Below are 20,390 nucleotides of genomic sequence, written 5' to 3' on the forward strand. Positions count from 1 at the left end.
GAACTGAAATATGAAGGTTTTGAGGGATGAAGGGACCACTGTATATCCATATTGACTGTGTAGGCATGGGATGAAGAGGAACTAAATGCAGTGGACAGAGTCTTCCTTTGTAACCGTTCTTCTCCTCTACTCATTGGTTCAGTCAAGTCCAATCTGGGACATGCAAATGCAGCATCCAACTTTTTTTCAATTGCCAAGGTGCTTATAGCCATGCAGACGGGTCAGATCCCACCCAACATCCATTACAAGCAGCCCTCGCCCAACATACCAGCGCTTATCAAGAAGAGACTGAAGGTGAGTAGTACAGGACAATTTGACTCACTGAGTACTTTTACACAAAGAGATTTAAGGTTATGTAAAGTGAAAATTTTGAGTACATTTTTTCTATGCAAAAATTGTTAGTTATTAACAGATTGTAATGAAATTATTAAACAGCTGTTATAATTTATACCACAATGACAAAAAGGATATGTATCATGACAATATTATTCCAATGTAAGTGATTAACTTATCTGATAAAGTATAATACATGAGTGTATCTTCTGTTTACACATTCATTATGTTCTATGTAATGCTTGAAGGCACTACTGAAGGTAAAGCTATCCCGGTAACAGGCCGTGAAGGCCCATAGGGTTGTGAGATGTTGAGGCTGCCACATTTTTTCTAGACAATCGGCTCACAGATGACAGTAAGTTTATCATTCCTGGTACTCATTTCTGTTAGAGGCTGAGTCGACTCCCGGGCCATAGTGTGTGTGTGAAGGGATTAGGTAAACTGAAAAAATCCACCTCATTGCAACTTGAACCCCTGACCTTCCAGCTTGTAGCAGAGTGCCTCAAACAATTGTGCTACCACATGCCTTGAAAGCACTACTATTTAAAGTGTATTTTGCATGAAGAAAATACATGTAATGTAAAACTTCTGCATTATTATTGACTGCAGTATGCCAGAAAAAATATTTATGCATTTATTTACTTTTCACATTTTCCCCTCATAAACTATCATGAAGACAGGAATGAGTGGAAATCCAAAGTATTTTACTAGGATTATGGAACTAGAAGAGTAATTGGATTTTAAGATGACACAATTTTCATTTCAAAGAATTACCATATAAATCTGCAAGTTCTATGTGACCAGCTGTGCCTGTACAGGTTGTAACAGAGGCAGCACCATGGGATGGTGGGTTGGTAGGAGTTAATGCAGTTGGTATGACTGGAATATATGGACATTTGCTGCTCAAATCCTATGATCGTTACACTCCAAAGAAGAAACACAATGAGGAAATCCCAAGGCTTGTGATTGTGTCTGGGAGGACACATGAGGGAATGGAAGACCTGCTTTGTAAAGTATGTAATTGTGACTAATTCTCTTGAAGATATACACACATGTGTTCGGCCATATTTGATATGTATACCTATACTTTTTGATGTAATGTAAAAGTATCCCTGTAACAGGTCGTGGAGACTCTTAGGGTTGTGAGATGTTGAGGTTCCCACATTTTTTAGACAATCGGCTCACAGATGGCGGTAAGGTTGTCAGCCTTATGTGCCGGCTGCCCTTTACCCCCAAGAATATCAACATCATCATCATCATCATCAGTGATGTAGACTGTTACATCATCATTAGGAAGTTAACTAGAGTCTATTCTCAACATACTTCCGGTACTAATATGCTGCTCAGAAAATGGAGTATATTTGCAGACAGTTTTCTTCTATAAGTTTGCGTACACAAGTGTGACATACCCTGATTAATATAGCAGATGGACATTACCATTAAACACATATAGTCTGAGCTGTTCACATGCTGCTCCCCTCCTATGTGGATGCAGGTTAAAATATATGCACCATAGCCCAGTGAGTCAGAGGAGATGAGGAAAAGGGAACCCAGTGCCTGAGAGTATAAGTGGGCCACCCTTTTCCTCAGGGGTATAAATACGGGGCCCTGACCCTTGACGTTGGGGGAGTCTTGAATCTGATACAGTAAAATATGGTGATGAGTCTTGCAGGACTCAAACCCAAGAATGACTGAGCTGGCAAGGACCAGCAGCAATTGTAGATGACAGACTTGTACTCTCATCATATAGGGCAGTGTTCCACAATCTTTTTATACTCGCGGAACACCATGAAGTATGCATGACTCAACATGGCACACCAAAATGTTAATCCCCTCAAAAACGCATGATGTCAGACAATTAATATAAATATGTAAGGTGATCAACTTATTACTATAATGTTATTATATTGTTATTTTATTATCATTAAACAGAAATCGACTCGTGCATTTATTAACAATTAATGAACTTTAATTCACTGTAGAGTGTAGAAAATACACTTCTATTACCATTAAAGTAAATACAGTAATTCTACTCATACCTTCAATGTGATACTTGTGCCTGCGTAGCTGCACACAGGTGACTGATCCGTGGTGGAATCGTTGATAACGCAAGTCTCATTTCTTCATCGATGGATTTGAGCTGCTCCCTCTATGATGTCTTAATTTCAGTTAATGTCGAGAAGCCCAGTTCACACAAATATGTAGTTGAAAATGGCAATAACACATTAACTGCCATCTCGGAGATAGCCGAGTATCCACTCCTTATCGCCAACCAAAATGTATCCAAAGGCACTTCGAGAAGTTTTAGTTTCAATGTTCTGTCTGCTTTTAAATCTGCGAGTTCCTCTTGTATGTTAATCGGAAGATGTTCTGAATTCACAAAAAATGCATCACGAACCCAGTCAAAATCTTGCACACTCTCTCGAAAATACTTATTGAATTTCTGCTGCAGCATTTCAAAATGTTCTTTAATTGTGTCCATCACCACTTTATTGCTGTCAGCAAGTGGCCATACTGTCGGGGACATCTCAAAGGACCCATCTATAATTCTCTAACTAGCAACCAAAATTTGCGAACTGCTTCAGAGCACAGGTGTGATAGAACTGAAACAATTGTAAAACACGGGACCTCTACTCTTCAAACGGAAGAACTGACACTGTACTGACTTATTTTTTAAATATTTATAATTTTAATTGAAGTCCAACAATCGGTGGGTGCATTGTTACAGGAAGAAAGTCATAAAGCTGAAGAAGCTCTTAACTTCTAACAAACAGGGTCAAATACCAAAACAGTGTTATAAGAGACAGGAAAATCCGGGCTAATCCCTGCAGTTTTAAGGAAAAGCACGTACACAGAACATGCGGCAAGCATATCAAAGAAGCTGTGTAGATGGGAGAAAAATAAAAATAATTCAATAATGAAAACTATGATATAACAACAACTGTGAGTAAATAATTTACATTTAATTTCTTAGAATACAACATTACTGTACATAAAAAATCACAGCGTGTAATAAAGAATAAACAAGCATCATCTTATTTAATCAGTGCAGTGGTTGAGAATAAAATACAAGCATATGAAACACGGTAACTGGAGTAAAATAAAACGAATAGAATTTGACAATTAATTTCTTACAATAGGTAAAAGTTTGCGTCACACCTTTCACCTTGTGATGGCACACCGGTTGCGGAACACTGATATAGGGCACCCCACATCAAAAACTGACAGTAATACCAATCTGATCTTGGGCTCCAAATGGCTGCTTGACATGAAGACAGCTGCTTGACTGACTTGGTTGTAACATGACTTTGACATTACTCCTGTAAGACTGCCTATTGTAAATAGGAATACAAATGCTAATGTTCATAGGCATGCTCTATAACATTGAATGAATAAATAAAAGAATAAGGTGTACAAAATATGTGTTTTCCAGTCATGAATTATTTTTCTTCAATGTTTTTGACATTTTGGCATGTTGGTAAATAAGAGTCATGCAGCAGATAGTGTGACTCAGCTTTACTGTTTCTAGACCTCACTGTTACAATTTTTGCAGCTGGAATCAATGACATTTGATGTGGAATTTATCAGACTGATGCATGATGTCCACTCATCCAATATAAGCAACCATATATTTCGTGGTTACACTATCCTTCCAGTTGATGAGAAGCCATTCCATGAGATTCAGGTATGGTTCTGAAGAATTTTGTTGAATTTTCATTTTCTGTATGCAGAACAATTGACAATGGTCTTGCCTCTGCTTGTAGGTTAGACTCCCCTCATTGACAGCCTCTGGCTTGTGGATCATAATTTGCCCATTTTGAAGGTGTAAGACAGTGAAATTCCAGATGTTCCCTAAAGGGCACGAACGTTTGTACATACGTATTTTCTAAGATATTACTGCTGGTTTTACTTGTACACTATGTAAGATTGTTTTTATTATTGATAGTAATTACATATATCAGACATCAGATTTCCTTTTTTCTTCCCAGCTTGTAGATAGTACAAAGCGTCCCATCTGGTTTGTCTTCTCTGGGATGGGCAGCCAGTGGTCAGGCATGGGACGTGACCTCTTGGAGCTGCCAATGTGTGCTAAGACCATAGAGAAGTGTCACGCCATTCTCAAAGAGAAAGGACTGGATTTAAAACATATTATTACAACTGACGATCACTCTGTGTTTGACTGCATTTTGCACTGCTTTGTTGGCATTGCAGCAATTCAGGTGTGAATATAGTTTTAACTGCATTTTTTTGTGCCAAGTATAAATATTAGCTAAATTTACTTCTGTGCTATAACGTTTTATATGCATTTATGTTTAAGTATTTCATGGGTATTTGAATGTTGTAAAAATTTCAAAATACAGATAATATTCATGTCAGATTTGAGGTTTCCATAGCACTGGTTAAGAAGAGTTCTGTCTTCTGGGATGCAACACCATGTAGTGTGACAGAAGTACACAGAAGTTTTAGAGGAACATATTGCCTCCATATTCAAGGTTGAGGAATAAACCATTTTCTTTGTTGTCCACTTCTTGCTGGCTACTTGCTTGGCTTACACTTCAACCCTGAAAATGGAGATAGTACATTTCTCCACAATATCAGTGAACTTCTACCTGACTACATAACATTACAACCCAGAGGATAGTGCACTAAATAGCACTCTCCGCTGTGGTTCAAGATCCATGTTAAGCTGTAGATGCCCTCTGTTTGCCATGAACTTCATAATCTCGGTAAGAATAAATGGAATCGTACTCTTGTTTTTCTATAGTAGATTCTTTCGCTTTTGACAGGCAGACAGAGAAAGAGAAAGCAGAAAATCCACAACTGAAACATTAAAAAAAAAAAGTTTTCTAATAAGATTTTGAGATATATGTATGACCCCTGGAAGTTCAACTATACTGTTTTCAATGAGGTAAATATTGAGTTACAACTTATGTAGTTTTGTCTTGGAACAGTTGGCACTAGTGGATGCCCTTACAGCTCTAGGGGTTGTGCCTGATGGAATGGTTGGTCACTCAGTGGGAGAGTTGGGCTGTGCATATGCAGATGGATGCTTTACTCTGGAGGAAATGTTGCTTGCAGCATACTACCGTGGCATGGCTTCTATAGAATCTAGTCTCATCACAGGATACATGGCTGCAATTGGTGAGATACCTGATGCTCTATTTTAAGCAATAAGTTTTCTATTGAGATTTTAAATTTCACAGTATTTTCGTTGAGGAGGTAGAAGTGTTAGAATTTATAAAATATTTACTACATTTACATGTAAATATCCTTTTAAATTTCTGTTCCAGATCCACCATATTTTATGGAAATATTTATAGTTTATTTATTATAAATAATTTATTTTATAAAGATATGTCTTTTCTGAATTACCATTTAAGAAATTTTATGCTACATTTCTTTTTCTTCCCAAATTTACTCATTCTACTTATGTTAATTATGAAGTTAAAAGAAATGGCCTCTTTTGATTAAACAGACATCTCTTTCTACTGAAAAATCGGAGCTCCAGGCAGAAGCCCTACGTTCCTATTGCATAGATTTATAGTTTGACAGACATATTACTCTGTTTTTATTATTATTTTATTTTGTTTTTACTTAACCATTCAAGCATGTGCGACGCACCGTATGCATCCGCTCAGTTACATGCATTTAGCATGAGTTTAAGTGGGGGTATTAAATCCCTCCCGGTGCTTTATTTTCGCAAGCATTGAAGGTTTTGTGCAGATATTTACCTAAATATTTTTAAGTAACGAAATCGCTATTTGAAAAATTCCAAAAAATTATATTATATTTACAATTGTTTACAGTTCATTATTATAAATATCTATTTACATTTTGTCAAGCTATTTCTTTTTCCCAGCTCTCCATATCCAGTGTCTTGTAGTTTACCTTGGTGTGGCATTGCTCAAAACTGGGGTCTATGCAGAGAGATGGTGTCCCTAGCAGTTTTTACACCTGTATCTGGTTTCTTTTCTCTTTCCGTTTTGTGTAGACACCACACACTTTCTTTTCCAACTTTATAAATTTCGGTTTTGGGATTTTCTTGAATGAAATGCTGACCCGTCAATCTCGTACATTCCATGTCGATATATGAAGGACTCCCTTTGCGCTTTTCTAAATTCTGTCCATGGGACTTTGCTATGATCTTNTGTAGTTTACCTTGGTGTGGCATTGCTCAAAACTGGGGTCTATGCAGAGAGATGGTGTCCCTAGCAGTTTTTACACCTGTATCTGGTTTCTTTTCTCTTTCCGTTTTGTGTAGACACCACACACTTTCTTTTCCAACTTTATAAATTTCGGTTTTGGGATTTTCTTGAATGAAATGCTGACCCGTCAATCTCGTACATTCCATGTCGATATATGAAGGACTCCCTTTGCGCTTTTCTAAATTCTGTCCATGGGACTTTGCTATGATCTTATTCACTAAGTTTATTCTGAATAACATACGATCTTTCTTGTTACCAGCCTTGCAGTACAGAATGTAAGCATTCAACACTGCCATATTTACTAAGTGGTTGAATAATTTCTTGTACCACGCTTTTTTCCTTTTCCTTTCTAGCAAGAATGTTTCTAGTAGCTGATCTTTCAAGTCTACACCTCCCATATATTTATTATACACTATTACACACATAGGTTTATTTACAAATTCTAACCCACCCTTTCGACTTACGGGTTGCATTTTGTCTGAATGTTTATTAGTCAGCACTGAGACATCGCGCTTATCCTTCCACTTCAACGCCACCAATTTCCCACACTTTGCACTAACTACTCCTTTCTTCAGTTCCTTTTTTAGATCCATTGGCATAACTTTGCGCGTGATACTGTTCCAACAGCATCTGTTGTCCTCTGAACTAATCTCTGGAAAAGATTGGGACTTCTATAAAAATTGTCCATATAATACACATCTGCCCGAGTCTAATAGTTCCTCGCACAAACTTAGAACAACTTTTGTTGAGGAAAGATCTGTGTCTCTGGTGATTTCACAGCCTAATTTTATCCCTGATCCACTGTAAATTATAAAATTCCACAAATATTCTGTGGAATCACAAAGTTAAAAAATTTTAATCCCAAACCGGGAAGCTTTCATAGGAATATACTCTTTCCACGAAAGTCTACCTTTCCACAATAACAAAGATTCATCGACACTTACTTCTTGGCCTAGTATATACACTTTCTAGAACTTATTTTTCAAATATTCACTTACCGGAAGAATTTTGTACAATTCAGGATCTCTTTTTGCAATTTCCTTATAGGTGGTATCTACAAAATGGAGAAATCTGGTCAGCAATGAAAACCTTTCTTCACTCATTACACTGGGAAAAAATGGTGTTTCTAACATATGTTTCCTACTAAAATACATCCTGAGGTTTGGTTTCTGAATTATTCCCAACAGCATAAGCAAACCTAGGAATACCCTAATTTCATTCGAAGTTGTGGGAACCCAATTTGAAAGCGCTATTTTATTAGCATCAGGGGCAAGAAACTGTCCCATCAGACAAGTTACGTGACCAAATGCCATGGGGCTCCGATAAGAGAGTGTCGCAAAGCAGAAAAGGAATAACAAATTCTTAAATGTTGACACAGGCATCAGGCAACTTCGACCCCTAGGTTCGTAACATCATAAATCAGACACAGCTTCTTTGTCGCCAGTAAGCCAAGCCAGTAAAAAAGAAAACACACACACAGATAACAAGCCCTCAATGAAAGCTAGCTAACAAATTATCTCTCTGAAAGCAAGTAGGAGTGTGAGTTGGAACAGTTCTTTCGTAAGCAGCAGACACCAGATGCTTTGTCCCAAGCAAAGCGCATAGAAAAAATACCACACACAAACAGATAGCGAGGAATTAAAGAAGTCAGTATTAGCTTACATAAATATTCACTGGAAGTACATACATCAGAGAGTAGGTGTTAAGAATTCTTAGTGAAAAGTTTGGACGCAACATATGCGGCGCGCACGCTTACAGCACGGGTTTGAGCGGACGCAGACGGTGCGTCGCACACGCTTAGGGATTTAAATGGCTCCGCTTAAAGTCACGCTCAAGGGGTTAAGTACAGATTGTATATATGTGAAATTTGTCAGATATAACCATGACGTTTCACATCAGCACCATGTTTATAGTTACAGAGTTACAAACAACGCTTCATATGTAATGTATGTGTGCTTTTACACTCTATCTCAGTACCATACCCCACATGTACAAGTGTACAAGGGGGTACCCAAAAGAAACCGAACTTATTTTTTTTTTAAACTTATTTATTCAAATTTTAAGCACAAACCTTCAATCCTCTTCAAAGTATTCTCCACTTACACTAATACACTTGTCTAGTCTTTTATTCCATTTTTCAAAACATTGTCTAAATTCATCTTTTGATGTGTTTGACAGCGCCTCCGCCGTTTTTTTCCTTCACCTCAGCAACATCAGCAAAATGCTGAAAAAAAGTTTTGATCATTTCGGGACTCTTCTTTCAAAGCATAGCATGCTTCCACGCGACCTTGTTTTTGTTCAGCAATCAGCAGTCATGGCACGAATTTCACAGCCACCCTTTTCATTCTCAAATCTTCTGTCAAAATTCGCTGAACTGAGCTCCAAGTCACTCCCGACAGCTCCACAATTTCTTCAATGGTCCGTCGTCGATCTTCCTTGATGATTTCACGAATTTTTTCAACATTTTCATGTGTTTGGGCCATTGCAAAAACGACGATCACACAAAACAGTTGTCACTATAAACTCTGCCGAAACTAGTCCTTACCTTCTGAAGCAACGGTAGTCGGCTTATCGACTCAGGAATGTTAGCTCTATGCGCTCAAAGCGGCAAAACGCGGTACTACAAAAGCTCTGCCCACAAAAAAATTAGTTCGGTTTCTTTTGGGTACCCAGTCGTATCTCCAACAGTTCACTAGTTATCACCATAAAGCCAAAAGAAAAAACATTTTTACATAGCTGTCATGTTGATATTTTTTATCTGTAAGAAGTTATCTCAACAAAAGTTGCATATTTTTCAAAGATCTATTACCATGCATCATTTCAGGGCCCAAAAATGACTGGCAGTAGTGTTCCCACCTTACAAATATCTATGTCCACCATGTTATTACTGATTGTACAAAACTAAAAAGCAGAATGTTTTAGTGGTCTCTAGTGGTACAACAATTGCACCCTGTTCTATGATAATCATTCAGCTGGTTTGAAACTTGAAAGTAGGAGACACACAGAGAGACATACACACATGCAGGAACACTCAGACAGCATGGCAGTCTTAAAAAACTACCCTGTTTTCATCTGAAATTAAGGAAAATAGGCTGGTGGGAAAATGACATTACATATTTTACATCTGTAATTCTAATCCAGTTACAGTTTCTGTAGAGAACAAACCTGAGGGCTTTCATGGTTCAGTCCTATTACTCCAAGGGAATATATGTGTGAATGGTACTTTAATATAAACATAATCTCTTCTTTCCACATTCTTCTCATTACGTATTTTGTAATCACTGCAGTTTCTAATTCCACATTCAGTAGCTGAAACGATGTCAGGAAATAACTAAATAAATAAATATCAGTAACACTATTGAAGAACTTATTGAGAACAGGTGTGCCAGTACACTGTCGTGCTAGTTCTTCTGTCACAGACCATGAATACTTCAAACATACTTTTACACAAAATGGAAGGATGGTGAAAGCTTTAGCCCTAGTTGGCCTATTACAAAGTAGAATATCTCATTTTCAGAGCTCTTTATTTTGTAGGGAATATCAGAATTTATTCTTTCAATGTATTCTTACATTTTCACTTACAGCATTCATTAAAATTTGTTACCTGTTAAATTTATGACTCTGATATCATTTATTCGTTTGCTTTTGACAGGAAGTGGCATACTAACACCTTATTTTATAATATTTAAAAAAGCAAGCATTAAAAATACTTCTTACTAGAAATGACTAAATATAAATTAAGCATAGAGCCTTTTATTTCAGTTTAAGATGTATGGCCCCTCTTCCCCCATCCTTTGCCTTATCTTGTTAACAGAACTTCTGAGAAGTAAAACTACTATTTGGTATAATGTGTTCTTAACTCATTCCATTAGAAGTATATTAAAATGCTTGTACTTTTCAGGTTTGGGGTACAAGGAGGTGAAGGACATGTTGCCTCCAGAGATTGATGTAGCATGTCACAACAGTGAGCACAGCAGCACAATTTCTGGACCTGTGGAACCTGTAAAAAGATTTGTGGCCCAGCTTAAAGAGCAAGGAGTTTTTGCTCGAGTAGTCAATGTTGCTAACATAGCATATCACAGTCGCTACATCCAACCTGCTGCACCTGCGCTATTTAAAACCCTCAAGAAGGTTAGAGTTTGTTCCACTTAGCGAAATCATAAGCCACATTTATCAATCAGAAGGCAGTCTGGTAAGGTAAGACAAAAGGAAGGAGTATTTATCTGAGAAAAGGCTTAAAGTACACTGATGCTAGAACCAGTAGATATAAGAGTCAGATTTGGCTCTCTGTTCATCTGTAGCTGATGTATACAGTGTTTATTGAACAGTTACAGTTTTTGTTTTTGTGATGTGGTACCGTGTAGTTAGGTAGATATATACCATCATGACCTCCATCTTCAGAATTTTTCTTCTACCCTGAATATGGATACAGCAGCTTCTTCTGAAATGTCGGTGCTGTTGTGAATTGCCAGATGACTAATCTTAGTATGGCTTATGTTTAATACTTACTTACTTAGTTACTTATTCATGGAGCTGAGTATCACTTAAAGAACTATTCACAAAATAAAAAAGTCAGTTTCCCTATTTTAGGCCACCAGGCTTCCTGAATTGGGGAGATTATAATACTGCATACTTCTGCGTCAATGGCCAAGTCAAACATTCCAAAAATTTATATTTTGTAAATGTTTAAGATTTTAAGTTTAAGCTGTAAATTAAATTCTGTTAATTCCTCAACAAAGAAAGAACAAAGTTCAGAACACTATACAGCTATAGCTCTAGAATATGAGAAAAAGATAAATTAACAAAAGGAGCATGCTATAAAGATTCAGTAGGTAGTTTCAGTGGCAACAAATGGTTCCTTATTATTTTGAGAAGTTCCTTCCTCTGCATCTGTCCAAAGTGTGTATCCCCACATTGAGCATACAGTTCAGTGGACCCATTCTTTGCCTTTTGGGCCCTCTGAGAATAGGCTGCATCAATAAAGACATCCAGCCTCAATACCATCACTGAGATGAGCAATCATTTCTTATTCTGAAGCTGAAGAGCTACTGATTCTTAAGGGAACCTGTCTTTTCCAGGTTTCAAAGGTTAGAATTTTACAACTTCTTCATATTGACTTCAGATTTTGTCTTATCCTACATGTATGACTTGTTTTTCTGCATGTAAACTAATTTCCTTTCAGTTCCAGGTTACATATTTTTCCTGAGATTTGCTTTGAATTTCTCTCTTCTTTACTGCATATTGTGAGTCCATACCCTCCATATATTAGACTACTTCAGATGTTCAGTTTCTTAGCTGTCAATCACAGCCAGTATAATGATTTAACTATATACCTTAATATATCCATAAACTGCATTCTAGGCTTAATGATCTCCAATTGAAAGATATAAAAGTCGCCTATCTCACAGTTTTATAAAACTAGTTAAACGATCACAAATATTTGAGAGCTCATAAAAATACTACAAGCCACTCACAAAAAGGAGATGGCAGCAACATCAATTGCAATTAACTGAAGAATTGCTCATCTTGAAACTTGCATATGCGTTCAACTCTTTCAGCTTATTCCAAATCCAAAACCACGATCAGTCCGCTGGATATCCACATCTGTGCCAGAGGAATGCTGGGATACACATCAAGCCAAATACTGTTCAGCAGATTATCACACTAACAATCTCCTGCATCCTGTATTATTTGAGGAGGCCAGCAGGCATATTCCAAGGAATGCCATTGTCATTGAAGTGGCACCACATGGTCTCCTACAGGCAATCCTGCGTCGCTCCCTGAGTCCTAAGTGCACAAATATTGCCCTGACACAGCGTGCACATCCTCAGGGACTCCATTTCCTGCTCTCAGCTATTGGCAGGTATGTCACCATTAATACATGTAACTTAATCCTGGACTGACATATTTATTTTTACTGTGTAAATTCTACTGTAGAACTAGACAGAAACTGAGACAAGAAAAATGTATAAATCTCACATTGAATAGCAAGTCTTAATCCATCAATGTTATATTTATAATAGTTTCATTTGCTTTTATTAGTTGATAAGAGATTAGGTTCTCTACTTTTAAACAACATTTTGCTTCTACTGAACAGCAATAGACTTCCATCATTAACATTCACATTAAAATGTTAATATATACTTAATGTGTAAACCAGCTAAACCAACATCATTCAGATTGATAGACTTTCATGATAAAACTGTAATCCATGCAAAAAGCCAAAATTTGTGAACTCAAATTTCAGTCATTTCAATATACCGATTGATTTCTGAACACAGTGCTGTGTATATCAACATTTTACCTCATATTTCAAAGTCAGAGAGACGTGGTTTTAGTAAAAACAGTTTTGTAAATTGTTTCTTGTTTTGTAAAATTTAGTTTTTACTCAGATGAGCTAGAAGTTCAGAAATTACTGCTGTCTCAGCAGGTTAATGGTAGTGTGAATATTTTTGAGTTTATCCTAAGTAAGAAACAAAAAGATTAACTATAATTTTCACTATTGGAAAATATACGTACTTTATACAATCACTTTATGCCATGGACACTGTCGATAAATGTAAATAAATCTTCAGTGTTAAAACGTTAAATTAAGATTAAGGCCTTGTGGTATGTGGCATCATGTTGACTGGTGGATAGGTACCATAATCTTAATGTTCCCTGCTATGAGAACCTCAGATATCTTTTAAACTTCAAGACTCTTTGATTCATAATGTTTCTTGTCATCTTCCAGGCCTTTCCACATTTTACTGTTCCATTAAACGTAGTGAAATTAAGTCTAAAATTAATCCTCCAATTCACCAAAATCACCATTATTACTACACAGTTTTACAGAGTTTCACAAAATTCTCCAGCACTATTTAATTTCTTATGCATCATTATGGAAGCAGCAAATATTACTGGCCATCTTTGTTTTATTTATTTAATAACCAGAACAAAGGAAGAGTGTATGGTCATTCTTCCATAAATACAAATTGAATAATTGCAGTTTCCCTTATTTATGGTTGACCTCCTACTAATACAGTCAATACAACTTCTCTCTGAAGATTTTCTTGTGATGCATCTTCATGAACTTCACACAGTTCATCAGCATTTAGCTTTTGTGAATTATGCTATGATTTATCTCAGCCTGAGCCTCACTGTTAACTGAGGAATGTCTTGCAAATTTCAGCACACCTTTTTTTGCACACTGTTGCCTCCCAAAATGAAAGATAGAAGATATTAGCAATGTAATTGGAAATGTAAAAGCCATGAAGGGGGAAAATAATAATATGCAATTCATAAAATAATCTAGGCATATATTTATTACACTCCTTGACCTTATTCACAAATTTTGATATTTTCAAACATGTAAGAAACATGTCTGTTACAAATACTGAGGTGAAAAGTGAAAGATAAGGGTTACATCAAACCTGTGCTTAATTAATTGTGGACTTTGCTATGAGGACATATGGAGGATGGGAGAGTGGATATATAGCTCCACCAGTTTTAACCTCAGCAATAGGTAGAGGTGACTGATTAGTTTCATGGTCCTGCTGCTGTGCCCCCCTGGAGACGGGCCTTGTTATCCATTGTATGAGAGGGTCAGTGGAGCTCACAGCCAGTCTAGATGCTATGGAGAAGAGAAAAATATCTCTAGTCTCTCCTGGGAATTGATCCAGGATTCCTTGGTCATCCATTCTGTGCCTAGGCTCTATACCAGCTGAACTATCCTCAATAACCAAAGAGAACAACATGGACCATGCTAGTAAAAGTATGAAATGATAAAATTGTATGCAGTCTAGTTCAGTCTTTCTCAACCACCAGGCCACGGCCCGGTACTGGGCTCTGGTGTCAATTATAGCAGGCCCTCGTCTTATAAAAAAGGAATTTGCAGGGCCGCGGTCTCACAAAGGTTGAGAACCATTGGTCTAATTGAAGTAATGCAGGGATACAGAATTGACATCTAATGCATATTCTTTTATTTCATTTAAATTTACATGTGAATGACATGCATAATTAGCAAAAGATCAGTGAAGTTGGCATGTTCAATTATAATTCCTGTAGTTCCTATGAAGAGATGTGATTGCAGTATGTTGTTGTAGAATCTACATGGCAGGAGCTCTACCTAAAGTGTCCAAATTGTATCCTTCAGTGCAGTTCCCAGTAAGCAGAGGAACTCCATCTATATCCCCACTTGTCAGCTGGAACCACACAGAAGACTGGCATATTTTGGATGATGTCACTGTTGTAAGTAATTGTAACTGTTGCCAAGAGAAACAGAGAAGAAAATATGGGACCTTTTTGCTTTTATGCTAAGAACAGGACAGATTTCTCTAAATAAAATGAAATATTATTATTTTTTAAGCTACTCTTATCTATATTATTAATGGACATTAAAGAAAACGTTACAGAATTTATGTGGTCTAGTAGCAATACATTTTTTTTATATGAATCTGAATTTTGGGCGTTACTGAAAGAGAAATGAGAATAATGGAGGGAACAGGCAAGCATTTCTTCAGAGCTGTTGCAGTGTACAGACTGAAGCAATGAAGCTGTTGCAGTGTACAGACTGATGAAATGATGGCATTGCAGAATATTAGGATGGAAGCTGTCAGGGATATCTCAGGAACAAGTTTAATTTTTGTAATTAGAGTGGGACAGGAGAGCTTAATCCATTTTATTACTGGTAACGATGATTAGCACAAATGACATCTCTCATATTGTGTATCTTGCAAGTAAACACTCATAATAACATTATATACCCTATTCTATCAATACATTATTGTTAATGACTTTAAGGTGGACTCCATATCTGGTGAGAACGATGTGACTGTGAGCCTGAGTCATGCAGAGGACCGAGTGTATGCTGGAAATACCATTAATGGGCGAATCCTGTACCCAACCTTTGCGTATCTGGTAAGATTTTGGTTGTATATAATATTTTTTAATGTATTTTTAAAACAGTACTAGTGTAACACCAACATGCAGTGTGAAAGGCTGAATGCAATAATTTAACCAGAACATCGTAAATTGCTTTGAAATTATGTTCTGCTCCACAGCGATCCTAACTCCCTTGTGGCTGTTCACAGTGCAAAATTCATCAACAATATGAAATTGGAAGTCCTCCAACATCCACTGTACTTTCCTGACTTAGCACCATGGAATTTTCACCTATGATGGGCTGTTAAAGGAAGCATTACATGATCAGAAATGCTCTGGTGATAATGAAGATAAAGATGTACAGGAATGGCTTAAAGCTCAAATGAGATTATTTTATTCTGAAGGAATCAAAGAAATATTCCTATATGGAAATGAATATTGAACAGTTAAAGCAAGAGAAAAGTAGACTATAGGTACAAGATACATAAGAACAGTCAGAATCTTCCATAGACTAAAATAGTGTGACATGTTGCGCAACGGAGAAGCCCCCCCTCCAGCAGTAACATCGCGGATGAGTCAGCGCTCCCCTCCCCCCCCTCCGCACGGTAACGTAACGTGCAACGTGCGGTGACGTAAGGCGGCGTGAGGTAACAGCGTGGCTACATAACAGGCCCACCAAGCCCCTATATAAGACAGCTGCGCTGCCTGCGAAGTTAGTTGTAACGTAGCAGTCACTGAGTTAAGTAGTAGTCGAGCGAGTGTGTTATCAAGAGTTCTCCAGTCAGCAGACTACAGTTGGAGTATAGCAGCCATCGTGGAAAGAAGAACTGGACGTGTGTGTAACGGATAATTAATTGGGAGTGTGATACAGTGGGACTTATATAGCTCCCGTACTGTGAAAACATGTTGACTACTGACAATAGAGTGAATTGATTATTGCGAATAGGGTTATAAAGTGTAAAACCCCACAACATTGTTATCATTAATTGTAGCCGATACCTGTAGATTGTTAAATAAACCAACTAAGCATCTCTACGGCATATTCAGTAACAAAACACGTGACAATATGTTAAAAATGAAGATGCAAAGAAAGAAGTGAAGATGCATGAACACACGTAAATGTGGACAAACTGTTCAGATAGAATGACTGATGAAAGAATACTGAAACAGATTCTACATTAAAACCCTAATGAATGCCAAGGCTGAGCTAGACCAGGGAAAATAATGAATGCATATATGAAAATGGAACAGGCTTGATTGGCTGTACTATGGTTTAGGGAAAGAGTAGAAGGGCTTTGGAATCTTTTCAACATTCAAACAAAATTCACCCAAAAACAGGGCAATCAGAGACTACACAGGAAAGTAACAGAAGATGGATATAATTACTGTGTGATTATGTGGTCAAGCCTTATAATAAAATTGTCTTTAATTCTTTACTTTCTTCCATCTTTGCATCTAGCAGTATTTAGGTGATATTTTTAATTTTTAAAGAAAACTGTATTTTGTGATGTAATGCTGTATAGTCTGGTAGAAGTTCATTGACTTTTCGGAGGAACCTACAGGGGTTGAGCAATAAGTCAAAGAAGAACCCAGCAAGAAGTAAGCAGTAAGCATGGCTACTTCTATCAGACTACACAGCAGTACTCTTCTTAGTTACCAGTGCAAGAACTTCAAATTCAACTTCAGTTTTTATTTCTTTTCTTTTGAGATGTAAGCCTTAATTTCTTTTGCAGAAAGTTGTATGGGAGATTCTGGCTCTGTTGCAGCGCACATCATACACAAAGTTACCTGTTGTGTTTGAAAATGTCAGAATTCTTCAACATTTGGAAATCCCTGAGCATGGTATGTATGTCCATTTTAAATACTATGAAGGTTCAATAGAAACTGGGAAGCTCCAAGATCATGAAGAAGCTATATTCTTGTTGATAGTTCAGTTTTTCACTACTATAAAATTTACAGGGTGTTTCCAAAAATTATTCCAGTTTCAATTGTATTTAATTGCTAAATTATGTGATACACATTGTGTGTAATGTCACTAACCACAGCACTTATGGATCATGAGATGGTGCGCCGTTGCTAGTGGTAACATTCCGATCAGTATGAATACAGCTATGTACGCAACAAAATTTCATGCATATGTGTGTGTTCTTTTAAAGTAAAAAGCATTATATCACTGGTCCAGTTATTTAGATTAGCTCTTTGTAATGAACCCAACAGAGTATGTAACTCCTACCGCCTCACCTGAGGATGGAAACTGATCTAGTTTCTGAAACATTGTGTCCTTTAGAATACTGCATAATGGGCAAAGTCCAAAAACCCATTAGTCCCAAGTATGTTGTCAGCTGTTAAGAAACAGCTTTTGGAAAAAAAAAATACAGTGCTTTGTTCAGTTTTCATGTAAATTAAACCACTTTCATTCAAAGCATCAAATGATAAAATGTCAGTATATACATTCATATTTTAATTTATTAAGAATAGAAGGCTTTTATTCAGAAGCTAATTAAGCTGGAGTCAGTAACAGCCAAAGCTGAATTGCATTTGATGTGAAGAATAACAGAGTTGCAAAATCTAAACTACAAAAACTGTTTGATTTGATCCAGGTGCACTCAGCTTCTATGTAATGGTTCAGCAAGGAAGCGGTGAATTTGAGGTTAGCAAGGAAAACATACTTATTGCAACTGGGAGAGTCAGGGGGCTCAAGAACATCAGAAATGAGTATGTTAGAATGATTCCAGCACTGGATGGAAATGGGAGCATCACTGTGAACATGGAGGAAGTGTACGGAGAGCTGGAGAAAAGAGGCTACCAATATAAAGGCCTCTTTCGAGGAATTCTGGAGGCCAGACTTTCCAGCCAGGGTGAGACATAGGTCAAAATAATATTTGTTTTTTCTTTGTTTTTCTTGTTCTTACAAGAATTTCTGAAAGTGTTGCAACTTATAGACCTCACTATTAAGTGTGGGTACTAAGTGAAGGGTGAAAATTATGCCAGTAAATGTTATATCTGTATTTGTATCTTTTTTTAATTTCACAGATCCTTTCTGACTACAAAAACCATCAGATATAGAACATGTCACATATGCATACATTAGTTCCAAACACAGAACTATTCACCTAAGAACTACATTCATAATAGAAACAATAAATATATATAATTCAGTAATTTAGCAAGCATATAGGATTCAACAACTTGAAGGTAATACTTCATTACAATCATAGCTTAAATATATAAACATGCATCAGATTATAATCAATTAATTTATACAGTGTACTATATAAACAGCATTATAAAAGGTTTTGTGGAACATCCCACATTATCACGCATTTCTGCAACGCTCGCTCTTCACATCACTTTTCACCATCACGAGCGCTAACCAATCAGATTGCTTCAAACTTTCGCATTTATACTGCGCTCACTGCTAGCCAGCATCTACGTCATTACGCACGCTAGCCAATCAATTCTTCCTCCTCAATTTCAAGTTTCGCTCCGCCCCACCGAGCAGTGTATAAAAAGGGGCAGCTCCAACGCCGAGCATTCAGTTTATCATCAGTCTACGAGCTAGCCACACCAAGCAACATCAGCCAGCAGGCTTCGTCGCCAGCGCTCAGTCTACGGAGGCATCGGCACTTCGCTGCGCCAGGCATGACTGCCACAGCTGTCTGCCGGTTGCACCCGACTCANTGTGGGAACATCCCACATTATCACGTATTTCTGCAACGCTCGCTCTTCACATCACTTTTCACCATCACGCGCGCTAACCAATCAGATTGCTCCAAACGTTCGCATTTATACTGCGCTCGCTGCTAGCCAGCATCTACGTCATTATGCGCGCTAGCCAATCAATTCTTCCTCCTCAATTTCAAGTTTCGCTCGCAACCACGGTCCTTTTCAGGGCCAACAAACTGTTCCGAAGAAGTGGGTTGTCATCGGAGTAATGACAATCTTTTATTTAAAATATTCATCTAATGTATAAAATGAATGAAAATACAAAAAAAATTCAAGGCCATTTAAACTCTTTGGTATTATGGGACAAATCCTTTATTGGAACATGTAAACTGTTAAATACTTTGATTGCAGTGTAATATGTTCCCTTCTGAAAAACTGACAAATGAGACGGTGGATGATACGAATCAGATTTGGTCCTAATACTTATATTGGTTTAAAGTAATGTTTATTATTGATCACAAATCATGAAAGTGAATATATGTACTGAGATTGTAGTGGTAATATTTTTAATTCTCTAAAATATTCTCTACATGAATCTCTATCTTTAATCCTTACTGTAATTCTAATAATTCTTTTTCTTGTTTAAATTTATATTGCTATAGCAAGAATATTAGTTCATAGGTCATGATAGAGTGAAAATAGGAATAATATACCATCTTCAATGATCCTTGGGACAAGAACTGCTTAATTGTTCTAATTGTGAAACAAACTGAATTTAGATTGTGTACAAGTGTAATTATATGAGTCTTCCAAGAAAATGTGTTGTCTGATGTTTACAAACATTAACTATTTTCTTGTTCCCTTGCATTATATTGAAATCGATTAAAGAACTAGTCTTAATTACAAACTACATAAATTGTGTCTTAGTGACAAAAAATTAGTAGTGAACCATCTGTTTATATCTTGAAAAACTTTATTAACCTTACTTTTAAAATTTATAGGGATAAGGCTAGTAATGATTACACTAGTGTCATCTGCATACAGAATGATTTCAGCATTATCATTTACTGTTTTTAGTAAGTCATTAATCATCATCATCATCATCATCATCATCATCAGTAGTCTGTCAGACGACAGGTCCACAGTCTCTTCCAAAACAATTTCTCCACTTAATGCGATCTAGAGCTTTCTCCTTCAAATGACAGTATCCTCTTCTGTCCCCAAGGTCATCCAGCACCTTCTTACGTCTTCTTCCTCGTCTTCTTGTCACTTCTATCCGCCCATCTATCTTTCCTTCAATAACTTCTTTTAGAAGGCAGTTTC

At 37.0% G+C, this 20,390-nt stretch overlaps 1 protein-coding gene across 1 annotated transcript in view; it reads left to right on the forward strand.

The window, feature by feature from the left end:
* LOC111868235 (fatty acid synthase) overlaps positions 1-20,390 on the forward strand; it is a 71,816-nt gene that overhangs the window by 17,217 nt on the left and 34,209 nt on the right. Inside the window, exons 8-18 of the mRNA XM_033752976.1 lie at positions 64-294; positions 1,152-1,346; positions 3,887-4,018; positions 4,323-4,553; positions 5,286-5,475; positions 10,441-10,670; positions 12,098-12,402; positions 14,624-14,768; positions 15,321-15,437; positions 17,135-17,243; positions 18,002-18,259. Of these exons, the coding sequence (XP_033608867.1) occupies positions 64-294; positions 1,152-1,346; positions 3,887-4,018; positions 4,323-4,553; positions 5,286-5,475; positions 10,441-10,670; positions 12,098-12,402; positions 14,624-14,768; positions 15,321-15,437; positions 17,135-17,243; positions 18,002-18,259 (2,143 nt within the window). The remainder of the gene's footprint in view (positions 1-63; positions 295-1,151; positions 1,347-3,886; positions 4,019-4,322; positions 4,554-5,285; positions 5,476-10,440; positions 10,671-12,097; positions 12,403-14,623; positions 14,769-15,320; positions 15,438-17,134; positions 17,244-18,001; positions 18,260-20,390) is intronic.

The sequence above is a fragment of the Cryptotermes secundus genome, unplaced genomic scaffold, assembly GCF_002891405.2.
Source record: "Cryptotermes secundus unplaced genomic scaffold, Csec_1.0 scaffold364, whole genome shotgun sequence".
Lineage (NCBI taxonomy): Eukaryota > Metazoa > Arthropoda > Insecta > Blattodea > Kalotermitidae > Cryptotermes > Cryptotermes secundus.